General features: G+C 56.9%; 1 protein-coding gene across 2 annotated transcripts in view; it reads left to right on the top strand.

Moving 5' to 3' along the window:
- Positions 1–16,388, top strand: part of LOC116953936 (1-phosphatidylinositol 4,5-bisphosphate phosphodiesterase beta-4-like) — an 80,299-nt gene that overhangs the window by 38,320 nt on the left and 25,591 nt on the right. For both annotated transcript variants that reach the window (XM_032974264.2, XM_076051899.1), the window contains exons 14-27: positions 572–665; positions 1,147–1,226; positions 5,324–5,408; positions 5,890–5,980; positions 6,268–6,360; positions 8,169–8,323; positions 9,358–9,387; positions 10,479–10,620; positions 10,822–10,906; positions 11,808–11,932; positions 12,941–12,992; positions 13,813–13,915; positions 14,965–15,129; positions 15,817–16,021. In XM_032974264.2, the coding sequence (XP_032830155.1) occupies positions 572–665; positions 1,147–1,226; positions 5,324–5,408; positions 5,890–5,980; positions 6,268–6,360; positions 8,169–8,323; positions 9,358–9,387; positions 10,479–10,620; positions 10,822–10,906; positions 11,808–11,932; positions 12,941–12,992; positions 13,813–13,915; positions 14,965–15,129; positions 15,817–16,021 (1,505 nt within the window). The remainder of the gene's footprint in view (positions 1–571; positions 666–1,146; positions 1,227–5,323; positions 5,409–5,889; positions 5,981–6,267; positions 6,361–8,168; positions 8,324–9,357; positions 9,388–10,478; positions 10,621–10,821; positions 10,907–11,807; positions 11,933–12,940; positions 12,993–13,812; positions 13,916–14,964; positions 15,130–15,816; positions 16,022–16,388) is intronic.

Raw genomic sequence — 16,388 nt, 5'->3', positions numbered from 1 at the left:
ATGCGCCCCTCCGTCCGAATTATTATGTCCGATCCAGCAACCCGAGGCCTCTTGTCGAACATCCCCGAGTCAACGTCATCCACTCCCCCCCCCCCCACCGTCCATGCTGTCGGCTCTCGGCCCCTGCGCAAGGCCTGGCTCAAGGCCTTCCTCTTCTCCTCTGCCTATGACTGACCGACTCTTCTATAGGCTACATGTGTATATGTAAACTACTAAACTAGATTTGTATTTTATTACCAGGGTAAAGTTTACTGAGCTATATATATAGCTTCTTTTTCAGAAGCGACTCTGGCCATCACGAATGATCGCTCAACGAAATGGACTATCATCAGTAGGAAATGTATAGCAGCCAAATAATCTAAACGTGTTGCTGTTGATTCTAAATTTTTGACGGTAAAACCGGAGAAACCAGAGAAAAATCCATGCGACCATGGGGAGAGAGAGGGAGAGACATGCAAGCTCCAAATATAAAGCAGGCGTCAGGGTCAAGATCGAACCCACAACCTCCTGTATACCAAGCGAGGTAGTTAACATCTCTCCCCGTGTGTTCCCCGTGTTACTATGTGTGCAGGTGCGTGGAGCTGGACTGCTGGGATGGGAAGGGGGAGGACCAGGAGCCAATCATCACGCACGGCAAAGCCATGTGCACCGACATCCTCTTCAAGGTACCGTGGGGCACAGCGTCAACGCACACGTGGACCCCGCAGCGCAGCGCGTGTGTGTGTGTACACGTGTGTGTGTACACGTGTATGTGTGTGTGTGTACACGTGTGTGTGTGAGGAGCGAGCGGTAGTGTAGTAGCGGTTAGCGCGCTGCACTACAAACCTGGCCACCCGAATTTGATTCCCGTTTACGGCCAACACCAGTGACGATTATCTGAACCGGTCCTAGACCTCCCCTAGGTCGACTCAAGCACAAATGAATACCTGGTGCGGTGTGTAAACATCGCCACTGGGGAGACAGAAGCCGCCGGGCGTGGTGCTGGCCACCCACCCCCTCGTGTACCGTACTGGCCTTCATAGGTGCTCGCTAACAGCACTTGCTCCAGCAGTCTGTTAAGGCTACACTGGGGATCTTTCTCTTTGGATTTTTGTGTGTGCACGTGTGCGTGTGTTTGTGTCCCCTGTGTGCACGTTCTCCCCACAGGAGGTGATCCAGGCCATCAAGGAGACGGCGTTCGTGACGTCCATCTACCCGGTTATCCTGTCCTTCGAGAACCACTGCAGGTGCAGGCGCCCTCAACAACAACCTCCCTCCTCTAGAACCTCCGTCCTCTAGAACCACTGCCCCCTAGAACCTCTACTCGCTAATCTCGCAGGCTACGGGTGTGTGTGACACCCGTCCATGTGTGTGGTCCTACCTCCTCGTGGTGCCGGACGGGCGACGCTGTCGTGGGCAGTGCTGTGGGGGGAGGGCCAATTCCGATGGCCTTTCCCCTCATGGCATTTGTAACCTCCACAGCGGCCAAATAGGGGCTCAGGACGGGTGCAAGGGGCTGGTAACCCCTCCACCTTCAATTAATTACCACTAAACTACGATGACAAAATGTAAGAAATAAGCTTGTGCCGGAGGCCCCGGTGGGACAGGATGATGTCTCCTGGCCAAACCCCATTTGGTGGAGCCAGGAGACTGAATCTTTACCCTCGGGGCTCCTCCAGAAACAACAAAAAAACACTTTGTGTGGCCACGAGGAATGTTCAAACGCTCACTGCGGAGGAGAGGCTGCCACTCCTCTGTCGGGAGCTGGACCAGTACCGCCTGGATCTCTGTGGCATTCAGAAGGTCCGGTGGACCGGCTCTGGCTCCTGCCACAATGAGGGGTGGACAGTCCTCTTCTCGGGGCAGGAGACTGCCAAACAACAGGGAGTGGCTCAAAAGAATGAATGGGACGTGGGAGCGTGGCAGTGAGGTGTGGGAAGCTGTAAGCCCCAGACTATTTGGGCCCTTTGCCATCAACCAGAGGCGAGGAGTGGTGGTCGTGGTTACTTATGCCCCCACTGAAGATGAACATCCGTGGAGGGATCCAAGCAAGGCCGATGAATCAAATGCCTTCTATGACCTCCTGTCACAGGTGCTAGCTAAAGTGTTCCCTCAGGATGTAGTCATCTTGTTGGGTCATGATGCTGGTACCTGGTCTGGAGTGATTGGAAGGCATGGGCCAGGTCAGCTCAATAACAATGGCAGGAGGCTGCTAGATTTTTGTGCAGCCCATGGGCTTGTAATTACCAATACACTGTTCTGGCATCGGCGCATCCACACCACATGATGGATGCATGCCGGGTCCAAGCAAGAACATCTGCTGGACTACATAGTGACAGAACAGCGGATGTGGGCCCATGTCCTTGACACCAGGACCAACCATGGAGCTGATCTGCCCATTGACTATCAACTTGTCATCTGTAAGATGAGCCTGCCATTCTTCCACTCCAGTGGTGGGTGTACACCCAGGACCCCATTAAAACCCTTCGTGGCATGGCTGATGAAAGTTGCAAGCGAGAATTTAATCATCGCTTGCGGCTGGGGTTGGCATCATCTCCCACTTTTCCTGATGTCGAGGGGCAATGGGCGAGGTATAGGACTGTGGCTCATGCAGCTGTAATGGCTGCTTTGGGTACACGGTCCAGACCTCCCCAGAGACCCTGACGGACAGTGGAGGTGTTCAAGCTGGCTGAGAAAAAGCGACAGGCCCACTCTCATCGGCTACAGCATCCCACCTAGGAGAATGAGGAGGCTTACCGCAGCCTTCGCTTGGAAGTTCGGAGAGCCGTGAGGCGCTGCAAGGTTGGGTGGTGGTCGCGGGTTGCTGAGGAGATGGAGTCTGCCTCAAAGGCCCGCGATCACAAATCGCTCTTTAATTCCATCAAAAAAAGTAACCTGCAGCCCCACACCTATTGTCATCATTAGGAAAAAGAACGGTGATCCAATCTCGAACCACCAGTAACAGGTTTGCAGATTTTCTGATCATTTCTGTGAGGTCCTGGGGGATGGTACATCCCTCAGCCTGGATGACAAAGTGGGGATGACCCTGCCGAGGCTGCGGTGTCTCAAATATTTGAAGAGGAAGTCACCCCCTGTGAGCGGCTGGCTGAGGTGCCATCCGTTGAGGAAGTACTGAAGGTGATCCAGAGTCTGAGACCAGGAAAGGCACCGGCAGAGATGATCTCCCAAACGAAATGCTGAGGGAGGGTGGCGTTTGTGCACAGACTGCTCTACATGACATCATAACAACAGTCTGGACCACTGGTTGGGTTCCGCAGGATTGGAAGGATGCCCTGGTGGTCTCCCTCTTTAAGAAGGGGGGCCGCACAGACTGTAACAACTACAGGGGCATGTCACTCCTCAGTGTGCCGGGAATGGTCCTGGCAAGGATTATTCAACAACGCCTTGCTAGGCACGCTGAGGAGAGGCTTGTGGAACCCCAATGCGGTTTCAGGAAAGGGCAGTCCTGCACAGATGCCATATTTTCTGTCCGTTTGCTACAACAGAGGTGTAGGGAATTCCAACAAAACCTGCATCTCTGCTTTATTGACCTCGTCAAGGCCTATGATACCATCAGTAGGCCTAGGCTCTGGGATGTTCTTCGTGCTTTCGGAGTTCCTGACCCTCTGCTCATGATCATTAAGGACCATCTTGAGGGTATGCAGACCCAGGAAAAACTACGTGGCCAGAATGAAGCCATTCCCTGTACACCTTGGGGTGCGACAGGAATGTCCTCTGGCTCCCACATTATTTAATATCTATTTCGACCACGTAGTTCGTGAAGCCTTCAATAGCTGTACCGTGGGAATCTCCATATGGTACAGATATAATGGGAGGCTGATCGATGCCCAGGTGTGGTCAAGGGATGGCTCCCTATTGCTCAACCACGTTATGTATGCCGATGATCTGGTAATTGCTGCTCACTCAGAGGAGGAGTTCGAGGCGCTGCTGCTGAACCTGGAGCTTGCCACTAAGAGGTGTGAGGCCTTACCATCAGCCCCACCAAAACTAAGCACCTGCCTGGGTATTTTGTACCATTGGACACTCCACCCCCACAACATCCAATTGGTGATAGGGCAGTTGTGGAGGGTGTGGAGAGTTTCCCATACCTGGGCAGTGTGCTCATGACCGGCTCCGGTTTAACAGCAGAGGTCTCACTCTGAATCATTCGGGCGGCATTATCTTTTAATCGGTTGCGTAATGCTGTGTGGAAGCTACCTGGTCTGTCGCTCCGCACGAAGCTTCAGGTCTTCTCGGCCACAGTCATTCCCTCCCTTCTCTATGCTTGCGAAACGTGGACCCCCCCTAATGGAACATCTTCCCCGGTTAGAAACAGTTAGGCTGGCCTGCCTACGATCCATCCTGGGTTTAACCAGGCTCGATTGTGTGAGGAGCTCACAAATCCTTGAAAGATCTGGACAAAGTCCCATCGGTGAGCTCTTCCGGCAGGCAAGGCTGCGTTGGCTGGGTCATGTAGCCCGCATGCCCAGCCACCGCATGCCGAAACAGCTTTTATTCGGCCAGATTGAGGGGGTAAAACGGGCACGGCACGGGCTAGAGAAGAGATGGAGTGATGTGGTACAGGAGGACGTGGAGCTGAGTGGACTTACCGTTGACTGGTACCAGCGGTGTCAAGATCGGCCTCTGTGGAGGAGGCTCGTGAAGGATGCTACTGGGCAGTTGGAGGTAGTCGCCCTCCAACAACAACGGAGGGCGGAGGAGCGACGCTCACAACAACGAGTGGAGCGCCGGGTGGCTAAAGCACAGCAGGTTGGCACAGTAGGTGGCACAGGTGGTGCATCAGCCAGTCATCTCAGTCAGTCGACCCGTGGCACCTGGGTCTGCCCCGTGACCTCCTGCCAGCGGGCGTTCGATACTTCACGTGGCCTCAGGGTGCACATAGCCTGGCACAAGCGTCGTGGTGATGTCACCGCCACTTAGTGGCAAATGGCGGTTGTTGTTGTTGTTGCTATTGGTGACGCCCGCGTGCATCTGTGTGTGTGTGGTGATGCTCGCGTGTGTCTGTGTGTGACGTCTGTGTGTGTGATGCCCACCCGTGTCTGTGTGTGACGCCCACGCGTGTCTGTGTGTAATTCCCACGTGTATCTCTGTGTGTGACGTCCGTGTGTGTCTGTGTGTGACGTCCGTGTGTGTCTGTGTGTAACGTCCGTGTGTGTCTGTGTGGTGACGCCCGCGTGTGTCTGTGTGTAATGCCCACGTGTATCTCTGTGTGTGACGTCTGTGTGTGTCTGTGTGTGACGTCCGTGTGTGTCTGTGTGTAACGTCCGTGTGTGTCTGTGTGTGACGCCCGCGTCGCTTTCTGATTGCGTGCCCCCCCCCGCAGCAAGCCACAGCAGTACAAGATGGCGCGCTACTGCGAGGAGATCTTTGGAGATTTCCTCCTCAAGGAGCCGCTGGAAGGACACCCGGTGAGATGGCGGGGCGACCGTGGTCGTGACCCGGATACCTTTTGGACGGGGCGACCGCCACGCACGCCATGCGTGCATGTGTGTGTGCGTGTGTGCGTGTGTGCGTGGGTACATGTGGGTACGCGTGCGTGCGGCCGGGCCCTCCATGTGTTGGTGGTGAAGCCCACGCCGTCGTTTTTGCCCTTGCTGTTGTCGTTATTGCTGTTGTTGGTATTGTCATTGTCGATTTAAAGCTTTCGTGACTGCAAGGATTCATCTTCTTTGGTTCTTTCGGTAAAGTCACGCAGAATGGGAATAAAATAATAAATTGATAAAATAAAATAACACAATAAAATTCTCACGACGTTTCGGCCACAACACAAGCGGCCTTCATCAGATGAAGGGACGAGGCTGTCTGGTGACTTTACCGAAAGAACCAAAGAAGATTGTCATTGTCGTCGTTTTTATTGTTGTTGTTGTCGTCGTTGTCCTCACTGCGCAGCTGGAGCCGGGGCGACCTCTGCCCTCGCCCAACGACCTCCGTTACAAAATCCTCATCAAGAACAAGCGCCTGCGGCCTGAGGTGGAGTCCAGTAAGTGTGACGCGTGCGGCGGAGGTGGTCCCTGTCATCGTGATCGTGGTGGTGATGGTCATGATTATTGACTGGATGACGATTGTGATGATGATGATTGTGTTGGTCATGATAGTGGTGCCGACACTGATGGGGATGCTGACGACCTGCAACGGTGACGATGTTCATGATGATGGCAGCAGTGTGATGGCGACGATGTCGGTGATGATGGCTATGACGTTCATGGAGCCGATGGTGATGTTAATATTGGTGATGGCGGCGGTGTGTTGATGGTGATGATGATGCAGAGCAGTTGGAGGCGTTCTGCCTGTTGACGGAGGGAGACCCCATGGCTCAGGCTAGCATCCTGGAGGAGGAGGCGGAGGATGAGGGAGAGACCGGTACTCACACACACACACTTACACACACACGTACTCATACGTACACACACACGTAATCACACACACACACGTACTCATACGTACTCACACACACACGTACTCACACACACACGTACTCACACACACACGTACTCACACACACACGTACTCATACGTACTCACACACGTACTCACACACACGTACTCACACACACGTACTCACACACACGTACTCACACACACGTACTCACACACACACGTACTCACACACACACACACACGTAATCACACACCCGGCGCTCCGCTCGATGGTCAGTGGGCAGATCAGCTCCACGGTAGGTTCTGGTGTCAAGGACATGGGCCCGCATCCGCTGTTCTGTCACTATGTAGTCCTGCAGATGTTCTTGCTTGGACCTGGCATGCATCCATAATGTGGTGTGGATGCGCCGATGCCGGAACAGCGTGTTGGTAATTACAAGCCCATGGGCTGCACAAAAATCTAGCAGCCTCCTGCCGTTGTTATTGAGCTGATCTGGCCCATGCCTTCCAATTACTCCAGACCAGGTGCCAGCATCATGACCAACTCGGGCATTAAAGTCAACCAACAAGATGACTCAATCCCGAGGGGCCACTTTAGCTCGCACCTGTGACAGGAGGTCATATAAGGCATCTGACTCATCGGCCTTGCCTGCATCCCTCCACGGATGTCTGTCTTCAGTGGGGGCATAAGTAACCATGCCCACCACTCCTCGCCTCTGGTTGATGAGAAGGCAAGCCCAAAGTAGCCTGGGGATTACAGCTTCCCACACCTCGCCGCCACGCTCCCATGCTCCCTTCATTATTTCATTCAGAAAAAGAGCCACACCCTGTTGTTTGGCAGTCTGCTGCCCCGAGTAGAGGACTGTCCACCCCTCATGGTGGCAGGAGCCAGAACCGGTCCACCGGACCTCCTGAATACCACAGAGATCCAGGCGGTACCGGTCCAGCTCCTGACAGAGGAGTGGCAGCCTCTCCTCCGCAGTGCGCGTTTGAACATTCCTCGTGGCCACACGTAGTGGTTTTTTGTTGTTTCTGGAGGAGCCTCGAGAAATTCAGTCTCCTGGCTCCGCCAATTGGGGTTTGACCAGGAGACGTCACAGACGCCTGTCCCCCCGGGGCTTTCCGGCACAAGCTTATTAGTTAAATTTTGTGCTCGTGGTAATTCATTGAAGGTGGAGGGGTTACCAGCCCCTCGTACCTGTTCAGAGCCCCCGTTTGGCCGCTGTGGTGGTTACAGACGCCATGAGGGGAAAGACAAATCGGAATTGGCCCTCCCCCCACGGCATGGCCCACGACAGCGTTGCCCATCCGGCACCACAAGGAGGTAGGGGGTTGTTTTGCCAGACACATACACCTACTCACACACACACACGTACTCGTACACATCCCCGTCACACCCCAAGGTGAACAGGACATGGCTCCGACTCCCTGCCATGCAGCTTTACCCGGGCCTGCTCACAGTAATGAAGGTCCCCGCGCAAACACAAAGCTCCCCTGTGCAGCCTTGGACAGTCTTTTGGAAGGCGAGTGGCGGTCGCGATCACCTCTGTGTAGGCCGGTACGGCATACGTGGGTGCGGGTGCAGACCACCACACCTGGCCGCCTTAATTTCACAGCGGCGACGCTTACACACCATGCCCGAGTACCGATTCGAGGCCGATTCGACCTAGCGGTAGGCCCCGGGACCGGTTCGGATCCGCCCACTGCTCTCAGCGGTCGCTAAAGCGGGGGAACTGAACTCTCGGCGGTGCCTCGCCGCGCGCGTGCCCCTTGGTGTGCGCGCATGTCAGTCGAGCCGGAGGATGAGGCCCACCCCGAGCTGAAGTTTGGCGCGGAGTTGACGGTGGTGGCGGCCGCGGTGGTGGAGGCGGCAGCGGCGGCGGCGATCGTCAAGGAACGCTCCAGCAGCAGCCTGAGCAGCAGCAAGTCGGTGATCCTCCGTAAGGTGAGACGCCTCACCTGGGTCACTCTCGTCGAGGTCACGCTCACCCTCACCTGGGTCACTCATTCTAACTTGGGCCACTCTCACCCTCACATGCATCACCCTCACCTGGGTGACTCTCATCCAGGTTACGCACACCCTCACTTGGCTCACGCTCACTCTCACCTGCGTCACGCTCACCCTCACCTGGGTCACTGTCATTCTCACCTGGGTCACGCTCACCCTCACCTGCATCACCCTCACCTGGCTCACGCTCACCCTCACCTGCGTCACGCTCACCCTCACCTGGGTCACTCTCATGCTCACCTGGGTCACGCTCACCCTCACCTTCATCACCCTCACCTGGGTCACGCCCACCCTCACCTGTGTCACGCTCACCATCACCTGGGTGACCCTCACCCTCACCTGCATCACCCTCACCTGTGTCACTCTCACCCTCACCTGGGTCACGCTCACCCTCACCTGCATCACCCTCACCTGTGTCATGCTCACCCTCACCTGGGTAACTCTCACCCTCACCTGCATCACCCTCACCTGTGTCACGCTCACCCTCACCTGGGTCACGCCCACCCTCACCTGTGTCACGCTCACCCTCACCTGGGTCATGCTCACCCTCACCTGCATCACCCTCACCTGGATCATGCTCACCCTCACCTGCATCACCCTCACCTGGGTCACTCTCACCCTCACCTGCATCACCCTCACCTCGGTCACGCTCACCCTCACCTGCATCACCCTCACCTGAGTCACTCTCACCCTCACCTGGGTCACTTTCAACCTCACCTGGGTCACGCTCACCCTGACCTGGGTCACGCTCACCCTCACCTGAGTTACTCTCACCCTCACTTGGCTCACCCTCACTTGTATCACCCTCACCTAGGTTACGCTCACCCTCACCTGGCTCACTATTACCCTCACCTGCTTCACTCGTTCACCCTCACCTGCATCACACTGTAGCCCCGTCTCGCCAGGTGAGGTGAGAGTGGTCTCCCTGTGATACTCACCTGGGTGTTTCTCTTCACCTTGACTGCTGCCAGGTCATGGAGGAGGCGGATCACGAGAAGAAGGTGAGAGAGCACCCATGCCGCCTTTGTGAAGGGCGCGCGGGAACCCGGGCGCGCCACGCAGGACAGCCCAGTGGCCTAGCGAAGAGATGGAGAGAGATGGAGAGAGATTGGGAGAGAGATCGGGAGATACGGAGATAGATGTTGGAGAGAGGGGGAGAGAGGCGGAGGGGGAAGAGATGGGGAGAGATAGGGAGAGAGAGCTAGAGAATGGGGAGAGAGAGCTAGAGAATGGGGAGACAGGGAGATGGGAGAGATTTGTAGAGATGGTGAGAGACGGGGAGTGGGGGGAAGAGAGGGGGGAAGAGAGGGGGAGGGACGGCTAGAGAATGGGGAGAGAGAGCTAGAGAATGGGGAGAGAGAGCTAGAGAATGGGGAGAGAGAGCTAGATAATGGGGAGACAGGGAGATGGGAGAGATTTGTAGAGATGGTGAGAGACGGGGAGTGGGGGGAAGAGAGGGGGGGAGAGAGGGGGAGAGACGGCTAGAGAATGGGGAGAGAGAGCTAGAGAATCGGGAGAGAGAGTTAGATAATGGGGAGACAGGGAGATGGGAGAGATTTGTAGAGATGGTGAGAGATGGCTGGAAATGGGTAGAGAACGGTAAAGAAGGGGGAGAGGGGGAAAGAGAGGGGGAGAGACGGCTTGAGAATGGGGAGAGACGAGGAGAGATTTGTAGATATGTGCAGAGATTTGTAGAGATGGGTAGAGACGGGGAGTGGGGGCAAGAGAGGGGGAGAGACGGCTTGAGAATGGGGAGAGAGAGCTAGAGAATGGGGAGACAGGGAGATGGGAGAGATTTGTAGAGATGGTGAGAGACGGAGAGTGGGGGGAAGAGAGGGGGGAAGAGAGGGGGAGAGACGGCTTGAGAATGGGGAGAGACAGGGAGAGACGAGGAGAGATTTGTAGATATGTGCAGAGATTTGTAGAGATGGGTAGAGGCGGGGAGTGGGGGGAAGAGAGGGGGGAAGAGCGGGGGGGAGAGACGGCTTGAGAATGGGGAGAGATGCGGTGAGACGCAGTGTCACTCTGTCTGTGTGAGGCAGTGTGGCCCTGTCTGTGTGACGTTGTGCTGCCGTGGTTATCGCTGGGGCAGGCCTGCGTGTCGGTGGAGGACGAGCAGGCCTTCATCTCCACCTACAAGTACGTGGGTGGCACCACCAAGATCCACCCCTACCTGTCGGCCATGGTCAACTACGCACAGCCCGTCAAGTTCCAGGGCTTCGATGTTGCCGAGGGTGAGCAGAGAGAGAGATGTGTGTGTGTGTGCGTGTCTGTACGTGTGTGTACATGAGTGTGCGCGTGTGTGTGCGTGTCTGTACGTGTGTGTACATGTGTGTGCGTGTGTGTGCGCGTGTCTGTACGTGTGTGTACATGTGTGTGCGTGTGTCCGTGTGTGTACGTGTGAGTGTGTTCATGCGTGCCCGGGTGCCCCGCAGAGCGGAACATCCACCACAACATGTCGTCGTTCAGCGAGTCGGTGGGGCTCGGCTACCTCAAGACTCACCCCATTGAGTTCGTCAAGTACCCTTCACCATCCCCCCCTTCTTCCCCGGTGAGTCGCGGTAACCCTCGGAGAAGCCCCAGAGTAGAGGAAACGGAGTTCCGGGTCGGTGACCCCCAGTGGCCGTGCATTTGCCACCGGTCGTCGACGGCGGAGGTTATCGCGGTCCGAATCCGGCAGGCTCCCCACTCCACTTAATATTGCGGGGGAGGGGGGTGCGGGGTGTGGGGGGTGGGGGGCGGTGGGTGTGCCCGAGATGATCTCACAGCTTCCTGAAGAACTCCTCGATCTCGGCGCGAGGGCAGATCTTGTGGTAGAGCTCGTGGAACTCCAGCGATGGGGGGGGGGGGGGGGGGGCGCATCGGCCGGATGGTGGCAAAGCGCCGCCTCGACCAGAGGACGTAAAGAATGCTCGCGGCGTCGCTCGGGGAGGAGCTGCGCCCACCGCGCTGTGCCCAGCGTCGTGCGCCATGAGAAGAGAAAGCGACGCCGCAAAAAATATATATTTAACTTTATCGGGGGAAAAAGCACAGCGGTCCACTGCTGGATGAAGGGCCGAGCCATGGCCGTCAGCGGTGGAGGGTTGCACGGGTTGGTGACGCGGGGGGGGGGGGGCGGGGGGGGGAATCCCCAGACTAGTTCTGATGTCACCCACCACCGATAGTAGCCGTGCCCAGGAATCAAACTCAGGCGGCCGGGTTCATGGCGACAGCGTGCTCCATTGTTGTCCACCCCAGTGATGTCGTCGCTGGCCGAATTAAATTGGAGTGGGAGGTCAGCACCAGGTCAGAATGAAATCGGAGTGAGTGGGAGGTCAGGGTCAGGTCAGAATGAAATCCGAGTGAGTGGGAGGTCAGCACCAGGTCAGAATGAAATGTGTGTGGGGTCAACTTCACCATGGCCCCTTAACGCGCCCGTCAGCTACAACAAGCGGCAGATGAGTCGCATCTACCCCAAGGGAGGCCGTGTCGACTCCTCCAACTACATGCCGCAGATCTTCTGGAACGCCGGCTGCCAGATGGTGTCGCTCAACTTCCAGAGCCCCGGTGAGCCGGTCGTGCCGCCACCTCCAACTCGCCTCGCCCGCGCCACTCAGCTCCACTCACTCTCCTGACCCGTTGTGTTACCACCTTGTGTCTCCACCTTGTGTCTCCACCTTGTGTTACCACCTTGTGTCACCATCTTGTGTCTCCACATTGTGTCACCACATTGTGTCTCCACCTTGTGTTACCACATTGTGTCACCACATTGTGTCACCACCTTGTGTCTCCACATTGTGTCACCACATTGTGTCTCCACCATGTGTTACCACATTGTGTCTCCACCTTGTGTCACCACCTTGTGTCTCCACATTGTGTTACCACCTTGTGTCACCACCTTGTGTCTCCACCTTGTGTCTCCACCTTGTGTTACCACTTTGTGTCACCACCTTGTGTCACCACCTTGTGTCTCCACCTTGTGTTACCACCTTGTGTCACCACCTTGTGTTACCACCTTGTGTCTCCACCTTGTGCCTCCACCTTGTGTTACCACCTTGTGTCTCCACCTTGTCTCCACTTTGTGTTACCACATTGTGTCACCACCTTGTGTCTCCACCTTGTGTCTCCACCTTGTGTCTCCACCTTGTGTCACCACATTGTGTCTCCACCATGTGTTACCACATTGTGTCTCCACCTTGTGTCTACACCGTGTGTCACCACCTTGTGTCTCCACATTGTGTTACCACCTTGTGTCCCCACTTTGTGTCTCCACCTTGTGTCTCCACCTTGTGTTACCACCTTGTGTCTCCACATTGTGTCTCCACCTTGTGTCCCCACTTTGTGTCTCCACCTTGTGTCTCCACCTTGTGTTACCACCTTGTGTACCCACCTTGTGTCACCACCTTGTGTTACCACCTTGTGTCCCCATATTTTGTCACCACCATGTGTCACCACCTTGTGTTACCACCTTGTGTTATCACCTTGTGTCACCACCATGTGTCTCCACCTTGTGTTACCACCTCGTGTTACCACCTTGTGTTACCACGTGTGCCATCGATGCCTTTGTTTCCCCAGACCTGGCCATGCAGCTGAACCAGGGAAAGTTTGAGTACAATGGCTCCTGCGGGTTAGTGAACGAATAACAACCACAACCACCTCCACCATGACCACAACCACCTCCACCATGACCACAACCACCTCCACCATGACCACAACCACCTCCACCATGACCACAACCACCTCCACCATGACCACAACCACCTCCAACATGACCACAACCACCTTCGCCACCACCATCACCAACACCACCATCACCACCTCTTCTTCCAAAGATCCCACATATAGCCTTAACAGACTGTTGGGGCAAGTGCTGTTAGTGAGTAGCACCTTTGAAGGCCGGCAGGCACATGTGGGTGGCCAGCACCACGCCTACCCGCCTTTGTCTCCGTGGTGGTGATATTTACACACCACACCCAGTACTCATTTAAAGCTGAGTCGACCTAGGGGAGGTGCATGACCGGTTTAGACACTGGTGTTGGTCATGAGCAGGAATCTAACTCGGGTCGCCGGGTTTGTAGCGCAGGGCGCTATCAACTACTACACCCCGGCTCCCTATTCCACCACCAATGCCAACAACAACAACAACCGCCAATCGCCACTAAGTGGCGGTGACGTCACCACGACGCTTGTGCCAGGCCGTGTGCACGTTGAGGCCACGTGAAGTGTCGAACACCCGCCGGCAGGAGGTCACGGGGCAGACCCAGGTGCCACGGGTCGACTGACCGAGATGACCGGCTGATGCGCCACCTGTGCACCCCACCGCCAATACCACCACCATTGTTGTCGCCCCAATAGGTGCTCGCTGACCGCGCTTGCCCCGAGGGTGCGCGTAGGCTGCACGGGCAGACCCCTGTCCCGGTGTAACCGCCGTGTGCGGCCTGCTGCAGGTTTCTACTGAAGCCGGACTTCATGCGCCGCCCCGACCGCACCTTCGACCCGTTCTCTGAGACGCCGGTGGACGGCGTCATCGCCGCCACGTGCTCCGTGCAGGCGAGTGTCCACCGGGTGCCGCTGAGTAGTGGGTCACTGCGTGTGTCACGGTGTGTGTCACTGAGTAATGTGTCACTGTGTGTGTCACGGTGTGTGTCACTGAGTAATGTGTCACGTGTGTGTCACCGTGTGTGTCACGGTGTGTGTCACTGAGTAATGCGTCACTGCATGGTCACGGTGTGTGTCACCGAGTAATCTGTCACCGTGTGTGTCACGGTGTGTGTCACTGAGTAATGTGTTACTGCGTGGTCACGGTGTGTGTCACTGAGTAATGTGTCACCGTGTGTGTCACGGTGTGTGTCACTGAGTAATGTGTTACTGCGTGTCACGGTGTGTGTCACTGGGTGTCACTTCATGGGTGTCAATGTGTGTGTGTGTGTCGCAGTATGGGGGTGCAGTAGTGAAGCGGTACGAACCTAACGACCCAAGTTTGATTCTCGCTGAAACATGCTCACAGCAGACACCGGTGACGATCATTTGAACCGGTTGACTTAGCCTCAAATGATTGCCTGGTGCGATGTGTAAACATTGCCACTAGGAAAATAAATGCAGCCTCGATAGGTGCTCGCTAACAGCACTTGCCCCAACAGTATGTTAAGGTTATATGGGGGATCTTTGTCTTTGTATGTGTCACTGCGTGTAGCGTAGTGGTTGGCGCATTGTGCTACGAACCTGCCTACCCGGGTTCGATTCCAGCTCACGGCCAACACCAGTGACAATTAACAGACCTGGTCCTGGGCCTCCCCTAGATCGACACAGCCTCGAATAAGTACCTGGTGCGGCGTGTAAATATCGCCACTTGGGAGACAAAGGCGGACGGACGTGGTGTTGGCCACCCACCCCCTGGTGTGCCGTTGCCGGTCTCCGTAGGTGCTCGCTAACAGCACTTGCCCCAACAGTCTGGTTAAGGCTACACGGGGGAGGGGGGATCTTTATCTTTGTCTCCGCACGGAGTGCACAAAGTGACGGGTGGACGGCTTGCGAGGTTTGACCCTGCGTGCGTGGGCCACGGGGGGGGGCGGGGGGGATTGTGCGTGGTTACTGGACAGATCATCTCGGGACAGTTCCTGTCGGACAAGAAGGTGGGCACGTACGTGGAGGTGGACATGTACGGCCTGCCCACGGACACCATCCGCAAGGAGTTCCGAACACGCATGGTCCTCAACAACGGCCTCAACCCGGCCTACAGCGAGGAGCCGTTCGTCTTCCGCAAGGTGGGCACCCCCACCCCCCCCTGCCCCGCCCCCCCTCCGACAGGGTGGGTGGCGGTAGCGCACGGCGGTCGCGCTCTTGTGGCTCGACAGCTAAGAAGGACGACCCTGGGTTTCCGATTCCCGCTTTGGGAGCGCCTCTCTGCGTAGAGTTTGCACCTTCTCTCTCTCTCTCTCACTCCCACCTGCCTCTGTTCTCCACGGGGTTTCCATCCGGGTTTTCCAGTTTCCTCCCACAGCTATAATAATAATAATACCAGAGTAAACCGCATGCTTGCGGGGCCTGGGGTCACTGGCGGTGCCCCTGGGTCGCTCGTGGGGCCCCTGGGTCGCTGGCGGGGCCCCGAGGTCGCTCGTGGGGCCCCTGGGTCGCTGGCGGGGCCCCGGGGTCGCTCACACCACGCCGAGGGGGTACACGGCGGCCGGCGGTCGAGACTCACGACGGAGAGAGGAACGCACCCAAGAGCACGTCCACCGCGGAGTTGGAGCGATGAAATCTGCTCGTGCGCAGCAGCTAGATGAATGCCCTCTGTACGGTCTCGCCCCCTTCCCCCCCCCCGGCCACCGGAACATCGAATCTCCATCCCCGGCCGAGGTCTGTAAATGGGAGATGAGCCACCGGTGCCTCGACGCGGCTCACCTGAGCCAGCAGGAGAACTCTGTGGGTTTGATCCCTCCGCGTGAGCGCAGGTGATCCTGCCGGACCTGGCGGTGCTGCGGATCGCCGTGTATGACGAGAACAACAAGCTCATCGGGCAGCGCATCCTGCCGCTGGACGGCCTGCAGACGGGCTACCGGCACATCTCCCTCCGCAACGAGGGCAACAAGCACCTCTCCCTGCCCACCGTCTTCTGCGACATCGTCCTCAAGACTTACGTCCCCGACGGGCTGGGAGGTGAGGGCACAAGCGGTCGCGGACGTGGGGGGTGCGGGCCGGAGGGGCGACGTCGCGGTCGTCGCGTGTGGGCTGAGCCACGGGACCAGCCTGGGTGGCGGTGGCGTCGCCGTGGTAACGCTGTTGGGTGGTGGCATTACCATGGTAACGCTGTTGGGTGGTGGCGTCGCCGTGGTAACGCTGTTGGCGGTGGCATTACCATGGTAACGCTGTTGGGCGGTGGCATTACCATGGTAACGCTGTTGGGTGGTGGCGTCGCCGTGGTAACGCTGTTGGCGGTGGCATTACCATGGTAACGCTGTTGGGCGGTGGCATTGCCATGGCAACGCTGGTGGGTGGTGGCGTCGCCGTGGTAACGCTGTTGGGC

Source organism: Petromyzon marinus, chromosome 53 (genome assembly GCF_048934315.1).
Source record: "Petromyzon marinus isolate PM22_M1 ecotype Great Lakes invasive population chromosome 53, UKy_Petmar_22M1.pri1.0, whole genome shotgun sequence".
Taxonomy (NCBI): Eukaryota; Metazoa; Chordata; class Hyperoartia; order Petromyzontiformes; family Petromyzontidae; genus Petromyzon; species Petromyzon marinus.
The sequence above is the reverse complement of the archived record's forward strand: the minus strand, read 5'-3'. Positions and strand labels throughout refer to the sequence as shown.